Source organism: Giraffa tippelskirchi, chromosome 7 (assembly GCF_054371585.1).
Source record: "Giraffa tippelskirchi isolate mGirTip1 chromosome 7, T2T-mGirTip1v1.2.pri, whole genome shotgun sequence".
Taxonomy (NCBI): domain Eukaryota; kingdom Metazoa; phylum Chordata; class Mammalia; order Artiodactyla; family Giraffidae; genus Giraffa; species Giraffa tippelskirchi.
Genome location: NC_137281.1, coordinates 26,934,176 through 26,951,326, shown reverse-complemented (window position 1 = coordinate 26,951,326; position 17,151 = coordinate 26,934,176). Strand labels below are relative to the sequence as shown.

Sequence of the window (17,151 nt, the reverse complement as noted above, 5' to 3'; positions counted from 1 at the left end):
ACGGTACCATGACTGAACAGATTTGAGCTGGGATGCAGACATGCCGTGGTTTACCCCTTTCAACAGAGTGCCCGTAGCTTACAGAGCTCTTGATGCTTGGTCCAAGCTGGCATCCTCCCTGCTCACTTTGGGGGCTGGGAACCCCCTTCCCCAACCCAGCGCCAACTCTGGCCTGCCCACGTGCACCTCCCTGGTCCCTTCTGCCTGTTTGCCCCCTTTCCTCCCTCTTCTTTCACTGACTTGACTTCTTTCACTTTCCTTGACTTCCCAGGCTAAGCTCATTGCTCCCCTGGGCTCCCAGTTTCAGGAGCTTCTCTCTCTGTTTTAGAAGGTTGGATCTCTAATGACCTTTCCTACCCAGAGATGCTCTCTCTCTCGTGTCTTGTGTGTGTGTGCTGAAAAACAACCCCATTGACTCAGACATCCTTAATCACTATGCTCCTGGGATCTTCACAGGGCTTTGCTGTGGGACATGTGCCAGGGCTCATGCTGGGGAGAAGCCTCTGGCATCTCCCACCATGTGGGGAAGAAGCTAGGACCTGCTCGGGGCACTTGTTGGGCCAGGTGTGAGAAAGAAGCTGTCTGTCCCTCTGGAATTTCCTACACATTGTCCCTGGGCTGGGCTGTGCTGCTTCACTGAGGTGGGGAGGGGCCCTTTGGTCTGAGAACTTCAGACAAGGAAGAAAGATCTGGAATTTTTAATCTTGGGTATACAACAAAAACTGTGGCTTAGCTGCCCAGTGCTGGTGGGGGGCTGGGAGAGCTGTAGGGAACAAGGCCGGGCACAGGCCTTAGTGTGAGAAGTGGGTGGAACAAAAGGTACTGGGGTCCACTCTTTCCAGCACCAGACCCAGCCCACCAATGGCCCGACCTCCGGACCCAGGCCTGGACAGGTGAGCAGGATCTGGCATTTCTGGGGGCCTGTGGCAGTGCCATGTAGCTGGAGAAGGTTCCTGTGGGCTGTGGGGCAAGCAGGCAAGAAGCCCGGTGGACTGTCCTGGTATCATTCCACTCTCAGACTCAGTGAAGGGGTTTCTAGCTTGGGGAAGGCACTCTGGGGCATGTAACAGAGCGGGGCAGGAGGCGCTGAGTCAAACTCCATGTCGAGAGGCCAGGGCCGGGGATGCTGGAGGTGACAGAGGCTGAGCCACTGGTCACTGATCTGGCCTCAGAGCGTTTGGGTCAGGTCTGCCCCTCCCACGAAGCGGGACTGGATGCAGGTCACCTCAGGCAGTCGGGCTTGGAAGCACCTGACGGAGGCTATGCTGATGCCGGGACACATGGCCATATCTACCATCCGCAGCTGCCTGCATGCCTGCCCAATGGAATCCAGAGTTCTGCAGGGAAGCCTCTGGGTGAGCGCCTGACCCAGCCCAGGCCCAGCCAGCCCCCACCGTGGGCAGCCCCTGACACACTCAACTGCTCCATAAGCTGACTGCAGCTGGACAGGTTGAGGTGCTGCAACCTCGGCCAGGAGCTGGCCGCCTGTGCCCAGCCATGGTCGCTGAGGAGGCTGCAGTGACTCAGCGCCAAGTGCTCCAGGCTGGGGCAGCCCTTGGCCACAGCCACCAAGGCCTTGTCTGTGAGTGCTGGCAGCAGGCTCAGTGACAGCTGCCTCAGCTGGGGAAACCAGAGCACCTGCGATAATGCAGTAGGGACGGGGAGGGTAACGAGGCCCTGGAGCCCTTCCAGCTTCCCCCACCCCCAGCCAGAGGAACTGCCACATCCAGCAGAAGCCCACAAGAAAAGGGCTTGTTCCAAGCAAAAAGCTCCAGCCCCAGGGTCCTCAGCCTATCCATGCCCCCAGCCTCACACCTTGGTCAAACTGGCATCAGTCAGCTTGCTGCAGACTGTGAGATCCAGCTCCCGCAGGGCCTGCAGCATGAGCAGGGAGGGGCCCTGTGGCTGGGGAGAGGGGTCCTTGGGGCTGGAGGCCCAGTGCTCCAGCTCTTGGTGGGGCTGTAGGAGGAAGCTCCTGCTGCTCAGGTTCCTCCTGAGTTTGGCCCTCAACTGTTGCCGGAGAGGGACAAAGGAGGGCAGCTGAGCCCAGGGACCCCCCGCCCGCCATGACTTCGAGGGTCTCGCACCTGAGGCTCCTGCGAAGGTGCCTTGATGGGCTCCCCCAGCCCCAGGAGCCCCCAGTCAGGAAGCTCCTTGCACCAGGCCAGGCGCAAGACTGAGAGGTGGGTGAGGTAGGTACAGATGGCCTGCAATGTCTGGTTGGTGAGGGCCACACAGGAGGACAAGTCTAGCACCCTGAGGTGTGGGCCCAGCACTGGGATCAGGGAGAGCACCGAGGTGTCCTACGAGGGAAGTGGAAAAGGGAGCAGGTGATGGGGAGGTGCCCACTGCCTGTGTCACCAGGCATGGCAGGCTGTGAGGTCCAGCTCCCACGGGGCCTGCAGCATGAGCAGGGAGGGCCTCTGTGGCTGGGGAGAGGGGTCCTTGGAGCTGGAGGCCCAGTGCTCCAGCTCTTGGTAGGGCTGTGGGAGGAAGCTCCTGCTGCTCAGGCAGGGAGGAGTCCCTAGGAAGGTTCTGCCCAAAGTTACAGCCCCACAGGCAACAGGAGACTATCACAGGGCCCATGGAAGAGTGCATCAGTGTTCCTTTGCTGTGTGTCACAGTGAACGTGGAGGGCTGAGAAGGGGGACACAGGGAGAAAGACAAATACCTAGATTGGCTGGTGTGGGAAGGATGCAGGTGAAAATCTCTAAGGTGTTCACCCTCTCTGTGCTCCCAGCACCAGTCAATCAGATACGCTCCCTCTAGGACTGGGAGGATATACGGCAGAGCTGCCACCTGCCAGGAACAGTTGGGGGCAGGGGGGGCAAGAACTAAGGGCAGGACAGAGGAAGCTGCTTTGTAGAGATGCAGACATCAGAACATGGGCCTCCAGAGAGAATGGCTAAGAGATACATGATCGACCCAGTGAGGATGGAGTAGGGCAAGAGAAGAGAGGCACTTGGCGGAAAATATTGAGACGCTTTTCAGGCGAGGAATGCTCTGGGCAGAGTCGTAGATTGAAGGAATAATCTGCTAAAGAGGGAGAGGGCGACACTGCTAAGACAGGGACACCACCCAGAGGGACAGGGCTGAGCCCTATTGAAGGAACTGGCGTCAGCCCAAGAAATGACCTTCTTTCTCCCTTGTCACATGGCCTCCCCAGGGCCCCCCCTGAGCAACTACTGCTGTGTAACCTCGGTGCCCCTTCCCCCAGGGCTTGGTTCTGTTACCCCTGCCCCCAGAACACCTGCCCTCAGTCCCCTCCCCAGACTGCAGTGGTCACCAAGCACTGGACTTGTGAGGTGTGGGTCACCTCATGGGCTGGGCCCTTCTGGTCTCCGGGACCTCCCTCTGCATGGGGGCTGCAGGGAGGAGTGTGGGCAGCAGCACTGTCTAGGCACCTTTCCTCTTCCAGTTCACTTGGCCACAAACACGGGGCGCCTCCCTGGTGCCTGGCTCCCAGTTCCCCCAACCGCTGGCCCTGGTGAGGAAGGAAGGAAGGGGGTGGAACGCTCACCTTGAGTGAGGAGCAGTAGGCCAGGCTGACGGAGGCCAGTGGGGGTGGAGCTCCGCGCACCGAGCCCAGGGCCTGGGCCAGTTCCTGCCCTCTCACCAGGCAGCACTCGGCCATGTCGAGGCTCTGCAGCTCCCGCAGGCCCCCTAGAGCTGAGCATCCCGCATCTGTCAGCCACTGCAGCTTCCTCAGGCTCAGGCGCTGCAGGTGCCGCAGGCCCCAGCTCACGGCTAGGAGTGCTTCATCAGTCAGTTCTGAGCAGCCGCTGAGGTCCAGGGAGGTAAGGCCTGGTTGCTGGTGGCAAAGGGCGGCCACAGCCTCTGTGGAGAGGTCCCGGCAGCTATGCAGGCTCAGTTCCTGCAGCTGCAGCCCGGCCACCTGGCCCAGCGCCTGCAGGGCCTCGGGCCGCAAGCCAGTGCCGCTCAGGTCCAGGGCGTGCAGCCTGCCGGCCAGCTCCTTCAGGAATCGCAGCAGTTTGCGGAAGGAGAGTTGGGAGGGGAAGGAGTCCTGGGGGCCGATGGAACTCCAGGCTGGGCCTAGCTGGAAGGTGAGGTGGCAGTAGGCCAAGGAGAGGCGCTCCAGGCAGGGGGCACAACTGCTGAGCCGGTTGAAGCTGAGGTCGGCCAGGTCCCGAAGGCTAGCCAGGCTGAGCTCACGGAGGCCGCTCAGCGCCTGCTGGACCTGCTGCGCCATCTCGGGCTGAGCCAGCAGCATTCCCGACTCGAAGAGGCTGTTGCAGCCACTGAGGTCTAGGATATACAGGGCCGGGCAACCCAGGATCAGGGCCACAAAGGAGGCCTCTGTGGGGCTGCCCCCACCAAGGCACAAGCTCTGCAGGTGCGGGCCCAGGTGGTGGGTAACAGACCGCAGCACCTGGAGTGAAGCCAGTGAGCCATCCAGGTTGGTCAGGCTGATGCAGGTGACACCCTTGAGACCCAGACTCTTGATGGCCGGAAGGGAGGCAGACGACACAGGGATGTTGTACCGCATGCTGGCCTACAGGGCAGCAGCAGGCCCAGGGTTAGCCCTCTGGCCTCAGTGTGCCGGCCATTGGGTCTGGTGGCAATTTGCTGGCCAGAGTTTGAGGGAAGGTCAGGGAAGGGCCCTTCTACAACGGGGACCCACTGTGGTGTCATGTGCCTGAGGGGGTGCTGATGGGAAGTGGAGGCAGGGAGGACGGGTCATACTGGGCCTCAAGGGGGAGGACTACAAGGGAAGGACAGAAAATTAGTGATGGACGGGGCTGAGTGCCTATGGAGAGGCTGGGCTAAAGTGGGGACTTGGCATTCTGGGTACAGGAGGGCTGGGGGCAGCCTGGAGGAGAGCCAGTGAAGCCCCCTGGGAGCAGGAGGACAAAGCATTCTGGACCCCAACTTTGGGGACTTTCAGAAGGTGGCCTTGGGACCCACGGACTCCAAATCCAGGGCCTCAGCTTAGCGTTAGCTAAGCAATCAGCCTCCCCCACTTTCTCAAGAGCGTATAAATAGCCCTCAGAGCAGCTGAAGGCGGGAAGAAGCAACGGCAGGTGTAGCTCACCACAACGCCCTGTGGCCCAGATGCCAGAGACCTGGGGCAGGCAGTGAGGCCAAGGTACCCCGGTGGTCTCAGTGTCTCGGCCACCAGAATATTTGCAAAACTGGCTTTTGTGTGTTAAGTGAAAAATGTGCCTACGCATGTGAGTGTGGTGTGCGCATGCGTGGATGCGTGCGTATGCGCACACGTTAAGGCCCTTTAAGCTGGAGATTCGAAATGCGCTTGTGATCCCTGGTCTTATCTCTGGAGGGTCTGTCTTATTCCTGCAGGTGAGGAGGAGGAAGTGTACTATTTCTGTGGACAGGAGCTCAGAGAACGAATTTCAGAGGCAGGGAGGAAGTTGGCCCTACTGGAGAGGAACCGGGAGGGAGCTTGCGGAGTACAGAGCTGGAGTCCTGTGGAGTTGGGGAGGCAAGCTCAAGGCTAGTTGTGGGGAAAGGTTGGCTTGTTTAGGGAGTGTGACGAACTGCCAGTAGGCGTTGTTTTCAGAGAACCTTCCCTGATCTTGTGCCAGAGGGAGCCAAAGGACAGAAAGTACAGGAATGTGTGGAATTGGTCTGTAGGGGAGGGAGAGGAGGGCTTGGCTTCTGAAACCCTAGCCCCATTTCTCTACCCCCACCAATGCCCAAGATGCAGGCAAGTGATACTCAAAGATTCTTGTTTTCACAAGCAAGCTCTCCCCCAAACCTGTCCAGTGAGTAACAGGAAGAACAAGCTGACATTCCCTGCTTGTCCCCCACAGAAAATCATCAAAAGGGAACCAGAAAGATCAAAATGATGCCTAATATGTGCTCCCTGCAAGATGCTTATCAACAGGCTTCTTCCAAGAAGACAGGTGGAACTCATTCCCAGGTGTGGAGACCCTGCCTGGCTTCTGCCCCAGAGAGAAGCAGCCCCGGAGGGCTGTCGTCCTGGGAACGAGCCTGTGGTAAGAGGGAGACCAGCTCCCACCAATTTCACAGGAGTCAGGGAGTCAAACCAGGTTCCCAGTTCAGACCCCATGGTCAATACAGGTGAGAGGAGCTCTGCCCATAGATCCCCCCAGTGGACACTAGGAGACAGTGTGGAGTGGGGACGCCAGAGACCTGGGTCCCTCTCTCAGATTTAAGGAGAGCTGGCAAAGATGCCAGTGTGTGAGGTTGGGGAGGGTACTGAAAAGACCGGGGAGAAAAGGTTTTAGAAGGGAACACATGCTTCCAGCCATTTCAAAGCCCTGCAGTGCTAGATGAGCCAATTGTGTAATGAGTAGAATGAACTCTGGTTGGGGGAGTGTAGAGCAGTGCTGGTTGCCAGGCAGCACCTGCCCCCACCAGTCACATGGCACCCCCGCAGGCCCCAGCTCCAGCCGCCTTCAGTCTTCCTTGTTTCCCTATCTTCCTGAGCCTTGGCTGCCAGCAGTGTTCTTCCCTCTTCCACTGCCTTCCTATACATGAGGTAAACGAACAGCCTAGGGTCCAAGTGCAGGGCTGGCAGGTGGCCCCAAGAGCTACCTAGTGACGGGGCAGGGCCTGGCCTAAAGGACTTCCAACTATGGGGCCGGGTGAGTTTTGAGGCCACCTCCCTGCCCCCCCCAGTTTTTCTTGGTGGGGAGAAGACAGCCTCTAAGCCATTACCCAGGTGGTCTACATGGGACTCAGATACAGAAGTCCAGGAGCAGCCTGTTGGGGATATTTACCCTCTGTGGGGGCCGAGCAGCAGGCTTCTGGGTTCTGGTCTTTGCTCCAGTGTAGGAAAGTGCCCCTCCTCAGGCCCTGGGAAGATGCTTCTAAAGCCCCAAGGGAGTACAACACGGGTACCTGCTCCAGCTTCAGCTGCCTCAGCACAGAGGGGCCAACTAGCCCCCTGATCTCCTCCCTTCTTAATGCTGGCATCTTAAGAGTAAATGCAGACTCATTTGGAAAATGCCCTAAACCTGCTAAAAGCAATACATGTCCCTTGACTGTGAGAGGCCAGGACTCTGTTGTAACTACTGAAGTCCTGAGCTGAGATGGCAGGCCTGTGTGCAGACTTGGAAAGCCATCTGACAGAGACATGACTCTCCTGTCTGCCAGCACAGGAATCCAAAGTTAGCACGCCTGTTTTCCAGAAGGACCTTGAGGGAGCATATGTCCTGGCGCCCAGGGGCTTTGGTCTCCAGAGAGAAGTCAGACTTTGGGGCTCATTTTTAGAGGCTTTTATAGACACCTCAGGCAGGAGAAGGCAGCAAGGGGCAGGAGCCGTCCTGAGATCTTCACAGTGACCAGCCCGGTGGTAGCACCCCCACCCCAGTCCCGAGTATGGACAGAGCCCAGGTGTATGTCAGGTGCTGCCTTTGTCTGTCTTCTTATTTGAGGAAAAAGTGGAATTAAGTGGGGGAAGGTCAGGGAGATTAAGAAGTTACCAAGTCGAACATCCTAGCCTGGCCTGGAGCCATAACAGCTTGGCCTTGATGAGCCAGAATCTTCCACAGCATCTACTACCTGGAGCACCACCTCCTTAACTCGCTGCACCCTGGGAGATGGTTCCTGCCAATAAGGCTCCAGAGATTGTTCTCTGGGACATGGTAGTGTCAGCCCTAGATGCCCAGGTATCTGTGGCCTGACTTCCCAGGGCTCCCAGTCCTGGCGGTGGAGTAAGGGGCTGAGCTTTGCAGAGTCATCAAATGGGTCTTTGTCAGTGCTCTGTCTAGGGCTCAGGGTTCACTGGAGAAGCTCCAGTGCTAAAATGGTAGACTCTGGATCCCAAACTCTGACCCCGGCCTTCTCCTCTTCTTCCTTCCCTCCTGTTCCAGTCTCACCTTCATCCCCGGGGCCTGACTGCCCACTTGGCTTCTTCTGCACCCTCTTTCTTTGCTGGACTCCAAGAAGCCTCCCTGACTGATGACCTCTCGTCAGGGTCCCTGTGGCCCTACCCATCATGTGGGTGCACCTGCTCTCCATGTCCTCTGCTCAGCCAGGGATGATGAGACCACGGCCTTCTCTGGGTATGTGCTGAGGAAGCCATAGCCTCCCTTCCTGTCTGCACTGGCTCCCCTCTCCTCACAGCCCCCGTCTCTTCTCACTCCCCTAGATTTCTTTCCAAGCCACTGATGCTACTGCAGCTCCCTCCCCTCACTCCAGCCTTCTCAGAGATGTTTCAAATAGAAACCAAAGCTCTTAGGTGGGAAGGCCCTCCTTCTTGCCTGTTCACATCCCCTAGCCCATCCTTGGCAGGACTCATTAGAACCTCCTTCCCTGTTCTGCTCTTGGGTTCAAGGAGACCCCCTTCTCCTGGTCTACTGAGCCTGTCCCCACCTTCTCCTCTGAGAACCCCGAAATCTCTGCCTTTCCACTGCTCCTTCCTCAGAGTCCACAAACACCCCAGAGTCTTAACAAAGGCCTCCCTGATCCCGCAACCACCCCTCACCCCTCCCCTTTACTATCATGCTTCTTGGAAGCATATGGGTGCCCATACCCACTGCGGCCACCTCTTGACCATAGCTTTGCCCACTGATCCCTCCACCACTGTCCCCACAGAATCCCCCATTCCCAGAAACAGCCCCTCTCCGGCAAGGTCACCAACATCTGGGGGCTCCTCTGCAGACCTCCTGCAAGTGTCCTTCTTCTCTGCTGCGCCATGGTGCCTACTCGGCATGGCCTGTCTCCCCGGTGTTCTCTCCTACTGGGGCTTCTGAGACTCTGCCCTCTTGTCTCTTCTACCTTCTAGCCTGCAGAAAGACCCAATCCATGGACCAGTGGGTTCTGCATGAATTGTTCCATTCCACCACACACACACACAGTTTTCCTCCACATGAACCCCAGCAGACTTCATCCCATTCCACTTACTTTGTTTGTTTCCCACACCTTTTTCCTGAGCACCAGATACTGGGAGCCATGACTTGATGGACCTCTCTCCAGATACAAGGATGCAATATGCCCAAATCTGAATTTACTGTCTTATCCCCGCTTCTCCCAAACTCTCAGTGCCTTCTACCAAATCACCTAAGTCAGAAATCTGGGAATCATCCTAGACTGCTCCCTCATATCCACAATGTCCAGGGTCCTTTGCGGTCCATCTCCTATTTCCTCCTGGCCTTCAGTCTCTCTGGCTCCAGTCTACTCTTGGTATTGTCAACAGAGTGATCCTGACGAAACGCAACTGACCACGCTTTTCAGGCTCTTTGATGGTTCACCACTGCACAGGATGGAAGTTGAGCTTCCCAGCTGGCATTCAAGCCCTTTTATGTCAGGCCCCTGCCTACTTCTTCAGCCCTAGCTTTCCCATGCCTGCTGCCCACTCTGGCCCTGGAATGCTAACTTCAGACCACTGTCTCATACTCCCATGCCTGGGTTCAGCTGTTTTTTTCTGGGGGTGGGGGGCAGTCTGACCCCTCACCTATTCCTTAACAAATATGTATTCTCTCTCAAAATTTAACCCAAGCATCCCCTTCTCCATGAAGTCTTCTGTGAATCTTCTCTGCATCTTCGCTATGCATCTATGCACCTTTCTTAAGATTTTGAATGCAGTGCTATCTCTCTCTCACTATCAACTCTGAGTGCTGTGTCTGCCCAGCCCTGGGGCCCAGCACAGTGCTGGGCACAGAAGTAGCATCACCATCTGAATGAGGCCTCTCTACAGGCCCCTCCTCCTCTCCTTGCCTTTGGACTGATATCCTTCCTGGGCAGTCTCTCTGGCTGGCTCTTCAGGGCTCCTCTTATTCTCCCCAGGGAATATGACTTAGATCCAAGGCTTAAACCTCCACCTGTTCTTAAATGACACCTTCATCTATATTTATTACTCAGACCCTTCTCTTGAATTCCTCTCTCAGAAGTCCAACTGCTAACTGGATCTCACCATTTAGGTGTTTTATACTTCAAATTTTCAGCAAGTTCAAATCAAATTTCTTTAGAAACTAGGCTCAATGACACTGGAGAGAGAACTCACAACAGACCCTACTTAAACACTCATTTAAAATGTGACAGAGGAGGCTTCCAATCCATTATACATAAATGGTACTTGGGCTACTTGAAAACTAATCAGTTTAGCTCCTTACCTTACAGCCTAAGTCAAAATAAATTACACCAAATATATACATATACATATATATATATAAATTCAAGCCATAAAACAATTTTGTTGTGAACCTAAAACTGATCTAAGAAGTAAATCCAAATTTAAAAAAAAAAACAAAATATGAGCATATATTTATCAAATCTCTGAAGAGGCAAAGCGTCTCTAAAGCAATGGCAGAAATAAGAAAGAAAAGGATGTTCAGAGTCAACAACCCAGAAATTTAACCCCTGTATATCTCATAAATAACACATATCTACAGATCAAATTTAAAAAGGCAAATATATGAGGAATATATTTCAGTATGTGAAAGATTAACTTCTTTAATGTATAAAAGTTCATACAAATCGATAAGAAAAATACTAAGACCCCAATAATTAGACAAGGAACAGAAATACACAAAAGAGGGAAATATAAATGGTCCGCTAATGAGAAAATTGTTCAACCTCAGTGACAGTCAAAACTAAAACAAAGGGCTCTCATTGCTTGCCTTTCAAACTAGCACAAATGCCTGCACTCACCTCCTAGTGGGTTGTCTCCCTACGACTCACCTCTCAGTCCACTCTGCACTGTGGAGGTCTAAGACATAAATCACTGCATGTCACTCCCCTGCCTAATGTTCCTTTAAAGTTCCCAAAGTTCCATGGGTTACCTGGTTACCCATGATGGTAACCAGGAGAAAGCCCTAGCGACGCCACCTGGCACATCTGTCTTGCTGTCTGACCCCTTTCTAGCCTCATCTCCCACCACTTCTCTCCCACACACCTAAGTTCCAGTCATAGCAAACCTGGGTGGTCGTTTCCAGAACTATTTCACACTTTGGTGCCTTCACCTGTGCGGTTATGAGTCCTGAAGATCAACCTTCATGGTCCTCATCCTTTTCCTTCAGGAAGCCTTCCCTGATGCTGCCAGTCTCCTTCCGTGTCCTTCATGTTCCCATGGCCCCCTTCATGCCAATGCCCTGAACACACAACATCTGATCACTCACGTATTTGTCTTTTTCCTTCACTGGACTATGAGCTTCTCAGGGGAGGGGACTATGTTTGGTTCATCTGTAGAGTCCCAGTACTGGACCCAGAGCCAAGTCTATATGAATAAATGTGCAGGAATGGATGGATGATGTATGAGCAGGGCCACGAGCAAGCTGAAGTGGGACCACTGAGAATGGGCTAGGTGAGGATAGGCACCTTACCTCCCGAAGGGCATTCTGGGCTGCACAGTACCAAGCCTGGCTCACGAGGGAGGCCTCTTTCTGATCTGACAGAGGCAGGAAGCTCAGAATATATGTGACCATCTGAGGGAAAAAGACAGGGCATTGGGGCTGTTAGTGCTGGTGGGGCCCTCTGAAATCTCTGTCTGGCAGCACAGTAGGTCAGAGGGGACTAGAGCACTGGCTCCTAGCTCATCTTGGATCCTAAGGTTCAGAGAGTCTTCACTTCTCTCCAGTCTCCAGGTATCTTTACTGGGAACAAACCTTTCCTGAGCACCTCTGGATGCAGGTTTGTTCTGATAAAAATCAAACTTCCTGCTCAGTTTGATAAAAAGGGCCTGGGCACTGGGACTAGATGAACCTAGTTTAGATCCTTATTCTCTCAACTGACCCCTCTGAGCCTTATTTTTCTTATCTATAAAAAGACAGTTGTAGTGAGATTTAAGTGGGTTACTGTGACAGTTAAATAACATGGTAAAGTGTCTTGCATAGGATCTAGAAAACAGCAAGGCAAGTGCTGATCTTCAGAAAGTTACACTGGGACTGCACTCTTCCAGTCTTCTTCACTGCCAACTTGGCTTCTCAGCTGGCTGTTACAGCAAGACCCATCCTGGTAGGCTCAGGCCCTCACTCCACCTATGCTCTATGAGGCTGGGCATGGAGGCCTTATTAGGGACTGGGGAAGGGAGCTGCCTGTGAGACCAGGAATAATCTAATTATTCTTTTCTTCTGGAATCGTCCCTCCTTGACTTCTGTGACACTGTGTTTTCTAGGGCTCCACTCACCACTCCAATTGCCCTGTTTCTAGATTCTTCTGTGGCTCCCAGGACTCAGACCTGAGTCTTTCGATCTGTTCACTTTCTAGGATAATAATTCACTTGCATGGCTTTAACAACTACCTCTATGAGAATAACCAACAATTCAATATTCCATATTGTTTTATCATTCATGTGCTAGTCTAGTATTGCCAACTGTCCACAGGATTCTTCACCCAGATGTTTTACCATCACCTTCACCTCAATCCAAAGCAGCCCCTCCTCCCAACTTTGCAGCCCCCGAGCTTCAGTGCCAACAGAACATCTTGCCTAAAGATCCTGATAAAACTTTGTCCTTTTCATGCTCTTCTGTCCCTTGCTCCAGATACAGGTGTAAAGTATAGGCTTTACTTAGACTCATTCAAATCCCAGCTCCACTAGTTCCTAGCTGTGTGACCTCAGGCAAGGTATGTGATGTCTCTGAACCTCAACCCACACCTGTAAAATGGGGATATTAAAAAAATCTAGATCACAGTCTTACATGCTGTGCTTAGTTGTTCAGGCATGTCCAATGCTGCAACCCCATGGACTATAGCCCACCAGGCTCCTCTGTCCATGGGGATTCTCCAGGCAAGAATACTGGAGTGGGCTGCCATGCCCTCCTCCAGGGCATCTTCCCAACCCAAGGATCAAACCCAGGTCTCCTGTATTGCAGGTGAATTCTTTACCGTCTGAGCCACCAGAGAAGCCCATGAATACTGGAGTGGGTAGCCTTTCCCTTCTCCAGGGGAACTTCCCAAAGTAGGAATCGAACTGAGGTCTCCTGCATTGCAGGAGGATTCATGACCAGCTGCCCTCACGGTCTTATGACAGGGATTAAATCATATATATAATTTATATATATAAATTTAATAGATATGCTTCACACCTAGTAGGTGGTCCATAAATGGTTCCTGGATTGCTGTTATTAATAATAATTTTACCTTTGAAGCCTTACCACCTTAGTAGCCTAGATCTTCATCACCCCAAACCGGGGTTCCTTCCACAGTCTCCCACCTGATCTCCTTGCCTCCAGGTTCATCCTTGCTAATCATTCCACAGACTGCAACAAGGTTAATTTTCCTAAGAAACAGCTTTCAGTCTCAGTGCACTCTTGATGAAAAGCTTTGGGGTTCCCCAATACCCTCAAGACAAAATTTCTTCTGGGTCAGCACTGCCAGGCCTCCATGCCTGACTGGACCCTGATCCCAGAGCTTCCACAAGCCAGTCTTCTCAGTGTCCTATAAACACAGCATGTTGATTTTCTTATTTCCTTTTGCCTATGTGTATCTTTTTCCTGGAATGCCCTTAAGCTTGACCCTCACCAGCCCACTTGGTCTCTTCTTCCCTTCCCTGATTGCTAGTACACAGACGGTACTCAGTCAGTACTTACTGGATTGAATTAAATAAGGATGGACAGTCTTTTACCTCTCTTTTCACCAAAGGTTTGCTCAAGGAAGGGGTGGGAAGATAAAACAGATCATTACTGAGAGGAGAATGACTGGCGAGAACAGCCTCTGGGTCAGGGAGGCTAGGCCTGGGGAAGAGAACTTTGATGGGGACTGGGACTGACCATGCTCCTATCCCCAAGAGGAGGCAGGAAAACTTGTCTCTGTAAGATAGTGGCCATCTTGTCTTCTGGGGCTCAGCAGCCAACCCACAGAGCAAAAGGAGGGCAACAAACCTGTCCTCACTGGGGGGAGGAAGCATGATTCTTTGAGCTGAGAAGGGGGGAGGCCTTTCTAGAGGGAACAGAAGAGGCAGTGATAAGGGTGGAGTGGCCATCCCAGGAACTCCCAAGGAGCTACTAGAGATATGATTGGTCATCTTTGTGATCCATGGTGATGGGACAGATATCCTCTGGGGCAGAAGGGGGAAAGGATGCCATTGCAGGGGGCTCATTGGGGGTGGAGCCTTATTCCAAGGGCCTGTGGGGAAAGGGTGCCCTGTCTCCCTTGGGCAGTGGGAGGGGGCTGCCAACTTTCTGGGCAAACAGGATGGAGAGGCCATCCCAAGAGGCCACTGGGACAAAACTTATCTGTCTCGGGACAATAGTGGCAGAGTGATCTTGCTCCAGTTTAAGTAGAGGGAGCAAACATCGCATGAAGGATGAAGGTGAAGGAGGCAGGGATGGCCATCACTAGGGGCTGAGAAAGTGGGGAGCAGGCATGTCCTCGGTGAGGGAACTCAAGAGACCATGCCAGAAGTTGATGGGAAAGGGCAGTCTGTCTTCCACCGCCAGGGGAAGAGGCAGCCGTCTCTCGAAGGGAAGGGAATAGAGCGACCATTCCAAGGGACCAATGGGGGTAAGATCGGTTACCCTTCGGGGCTGATGGGATGCAGCGGACATCTTCCAGAACTGAGGGGGAGGGACGGCCATCTCAAGAGATCAGGGGTAGGCAGAAGCCCTGTCCTCGCTGAGGTGACAGCAACTATCTCCTGGGGCCGATGGGGAAGGAGAGGATGGTCCCCCAAGGTAAGGGGACAGTGGCCCAAAGGCGGGGCCGTTACCCATAGCCTGCAGGTCCAGGGATCTCCCGGCCGGGTCGTTTCCGCCAGACGGGCGGGGCCGGGAGAGCTGTCTGACAGCCCCTCCCCACAGCCTGGGACCCCGAGGGCGGGGCCTGTCCCGAGCTAGGCCTGAGGGCGGCCTCCTCTCACCTCCAGCGGCAGCGACTCCGCCATCGCATCCCTGCCGCCTCCGCCCCCGCGCAAGGCTTTCTGGGAAGTGTAGTCCCACCGACTCTGGAAGGCGGAGCTTGGGAAGGAAGTGGACCTCCCACTTCCGTCCCAGGTGTGACGTATTGGATCTGCACCGGAAGAGCCTGTGCTGCCGATGTGGTACCTACTGAGTGCGGTTTCTGTCGCTCTCCCTTCTTTCCTTGGTTGGGTATTTGCCTCTCACTATGGCGGTAAGGAGGGCGAGTAGGGCGTGGTCCGCATGGCAAAGCGCTCCTGGGGCCGGGAGACTGAAATCAGAGGAAGGGCTTCAAGGAAAATGGGTCAGAGGGGGGCGCCGTCCAGGACCATACCAGAGCTGGTGCCAGGGAGGGCTGGGCGTATGTAGCAGACAGTACCAGGGCTGCAGAGATCGAGGGGCTTGAGGGGCGATGGGCGTCGGTATCAAACAGTATCAGGACTAACTAGAGATCTGAGGGTCTTGAGGCAGGATAGGCGTCAGCCCAGATCGGGTTTACTCCTGCAGAGGCCGGAGAGGACGCCCGTCAAGCCCATTCAGCTAACCGGAATGGTGAGGAGGCTAAGGAAGATCCTGACTGATGAGGGTTCTGATAGTATCTCATCATCTCTCTGCAGCCCAAAGGGAAAGTGGGCACGAGAGGGAAGAAGCAGATATTTGAGGAGAACAAAGAGACCTTGAAGTTCTACCTGCGGATCATACTGGGGGCTAATGTAAGTGCCTCCCTCTTTGCTTCTGTGCCCACCCAAGGTTCCATAGTCCTTAGCTCTGTTTGGTGGGGTAGAGTGGTGGGGGTGTGTGACAGCCAAAACTCCAGAAGAAAACTCCAATTAAAAATAAAGGAGAGGGACTTCCCTGGTGGTCCAGTGGCTAAGATTCCCTAGATCCCATATGCTACAATTAAGACCGAGTGCAGCCAAATAAATGAGAAAGAATCCTGTTGCAGAGAAAGTGAATAGTCAAAACGAAAAACAAAAGCAAAATGAGGGTGTGAGTCTCAAATGGACTTGAGCCTTTCCCATCTTAAATGCACAGGGATTTCTTTCCTGTCAGGGGTGTCTGGATATTCTGGGAGCAGATCTCTTCCCCCAACCCTATAAGAAATGACTTGTCCTTTTATCACCTGGTCTAGAGTCAGAGTCAAGGAAGTTCCATGGTTTAGTAAACTTTTGATCCTAGCCTGATCCTGTGTCTGCTTACAGGCCATTTACTGTCTTGTGACCTTGGTCTTCTTTTACTCATCTGCCTCATTTTGGGCCTGGGTAAGTGTCCCCCATCCTGGGAAGTGGGTAAGCCCATAGGGTCAGTGGCTGCCCTTTTAACACCCCCATTCTTGTTCCACAGATGGCCCTGATCTTTAGCCTGGCAGTATACGGGGCCAGCTATCACTCTATGAGCTCGATGGCAAGGGCAGCCTTCTCTGAGGATGGGGCCCTGGTGGATGGTGGAATGGATCTCAACATGGAGCAGGGCATGGCAGAGTGAGTGTCCCCCGCTGTCAGCCCAGGTGAGCAGCGCCAGGGCTGGGGTGCTGGGGCCCAGACAGCCCAAGACCCACAGCTGCCTGCAACTTGAAGAGGGTGGAAGGGAGTTGAACTAGGGCCCGTCTCTTATATTTTGTTTTATGTAAAAATTTTTGGCTGTGCTGTGCAGCTTGTGGGATCTTAGTTCCTTAAACAGGGATTGAACCCAGGCCTTCATCAGTGAAAGCATGGAATCCTAACCACTGGACCGCAAGGGAATTCCCTGGCTACTATTCTTGGCCCTTGCAGCTTCCCTTCTCTCCACAGGCACCTTAAAGATGTGATCCTACTGACAGCTATTGTGCAGGTGCTCAGCTGCTTCTCCCTCTACATCTGGTCCTTCTGGCTCCTGGTACGTGGGTTGCAGGGCTCCCGAGGAGGAGCTGGAGCATCTAAGCCTTCTCTTCTTTCATTTCCTGAACCTGGCTTCAAGCTACCTTTTTTCTCCTAGGCTCCGGGCAGAGCGCTTTACCTCCTGTGGGTCAATGTACTGGGCCCCTGGTTCACAGCAGACAGTGGCGCCCCAGCGCCAGAGCACAACGAGAAACGGCAGCGCCGACAGGAGCGGCGGCAAATGAAGCGGTTATAGCCACTGACATTGTGGCCCCAGGTTTCTGAGCCCTGGGTGGCTCTATCATGCTGTGTGGTCCCCATGCCAGGAGCAGTGAGGGCCTAGTCCAGGGGCCAAAAGCAGTCTAGGGTATAGGATTGTTGAATAAATGGCTTACAATGTGGCTAATGGCTTTGTGGGTGATAATGAGAGAGCTAAGGCAGGAACAGCCAGTCCTTTGGGATTTTCTTTTCTGCTATGGGCCCAGCGTGATGGGTACCCTGAAGGAAGAAAAAGG

The 17,151-nt window shown here is 53.9% G+C and overlaps 2 protein-coding genes across 5 annotated transcripts; one reads left to right on the top strand and one right to left on the bottom strand.

The window, feature by feature from the left end:
* Positions 1 to 683: 683 nt before the first annotated feature.
* Positions 684 to 14,791, bottom strand: LOC145514672 (uncharacterized). 4 transcript variants are annotated; one of them, XM_081513128.1, is made up of 9 exons: positions 14,744 to 14,791; positions 11,271 to 11,372; positions 10,911 to 11,039; positions 8,613 to 8,735; positions 3,521 to 4,513; positions 2,088 to 2,303; positions 1,816 to 1,959; positions 1,421 to 1,638; positions 684 to 1,337 (listed from the first exon to the last, which is right to left on the bottom strand). In XM_081513128.1, exons 5-9 carry the CDS (start codon positions 4,505 to 4,507, stop codon positions 1,169 to 1,171), a joined length of 1,734 nt encoding a protein of 577 aa, XP_081369254.1. In that variant the 5' UTR covers positions 4,508 to 4,513; positions 8,613 to 8,735; positions 10,911 to 11,039; positions 11,271 to 11,372; positions 14,744 to 14,791; the 3' UTR covers positions 684 to 1,168. The 4 variants fall into 4 exon arrangements, with proteins under 4 accessions (XP_081369254.1, XP_081369256.1, XP_081369253.1 ...); XM_081513130.1 differs by lacking the exon at positions 10,911 to 11,039 and having other exon boundaries at positions 684 to 1,315; XM_081513127.1 differs by lacking the exons at positions 8,613 to 8,735; positions 10,911 to 11,039 and having other exon boundaries at positions 3,521 to 4,459.
* Positions 14,792 to 14,909: 118 nt separating this feature from the next.
* TMEM208 (transmembrane protein 208) lies at positions 14,910 to 17,037 on the top strand. The gene is made up of 6 exons (XM_081513126.1): positions 14,910 to 14,994; positions 15,398 to 15,493; positions 15,983 to 16,042; positions 16,125 to 16,261; positions 16,571 to 16,655; positions 16,755 to 17,037. Exons 1-6 carry the CDS (start codon positions 14,989 to 14,991, stop codon positions 16,890 to 16,892), a joined length of 522 nt encoding a protein of 173 aa, XP_081369252.1. The 5' UTR covers positions 14,910 to 14,988; the 3' UTR covers positions 16,893 to 17,037.
* The last annotated feature ends 114 nt before the right edge of the window (positions 17,038 to 17,151 follow it).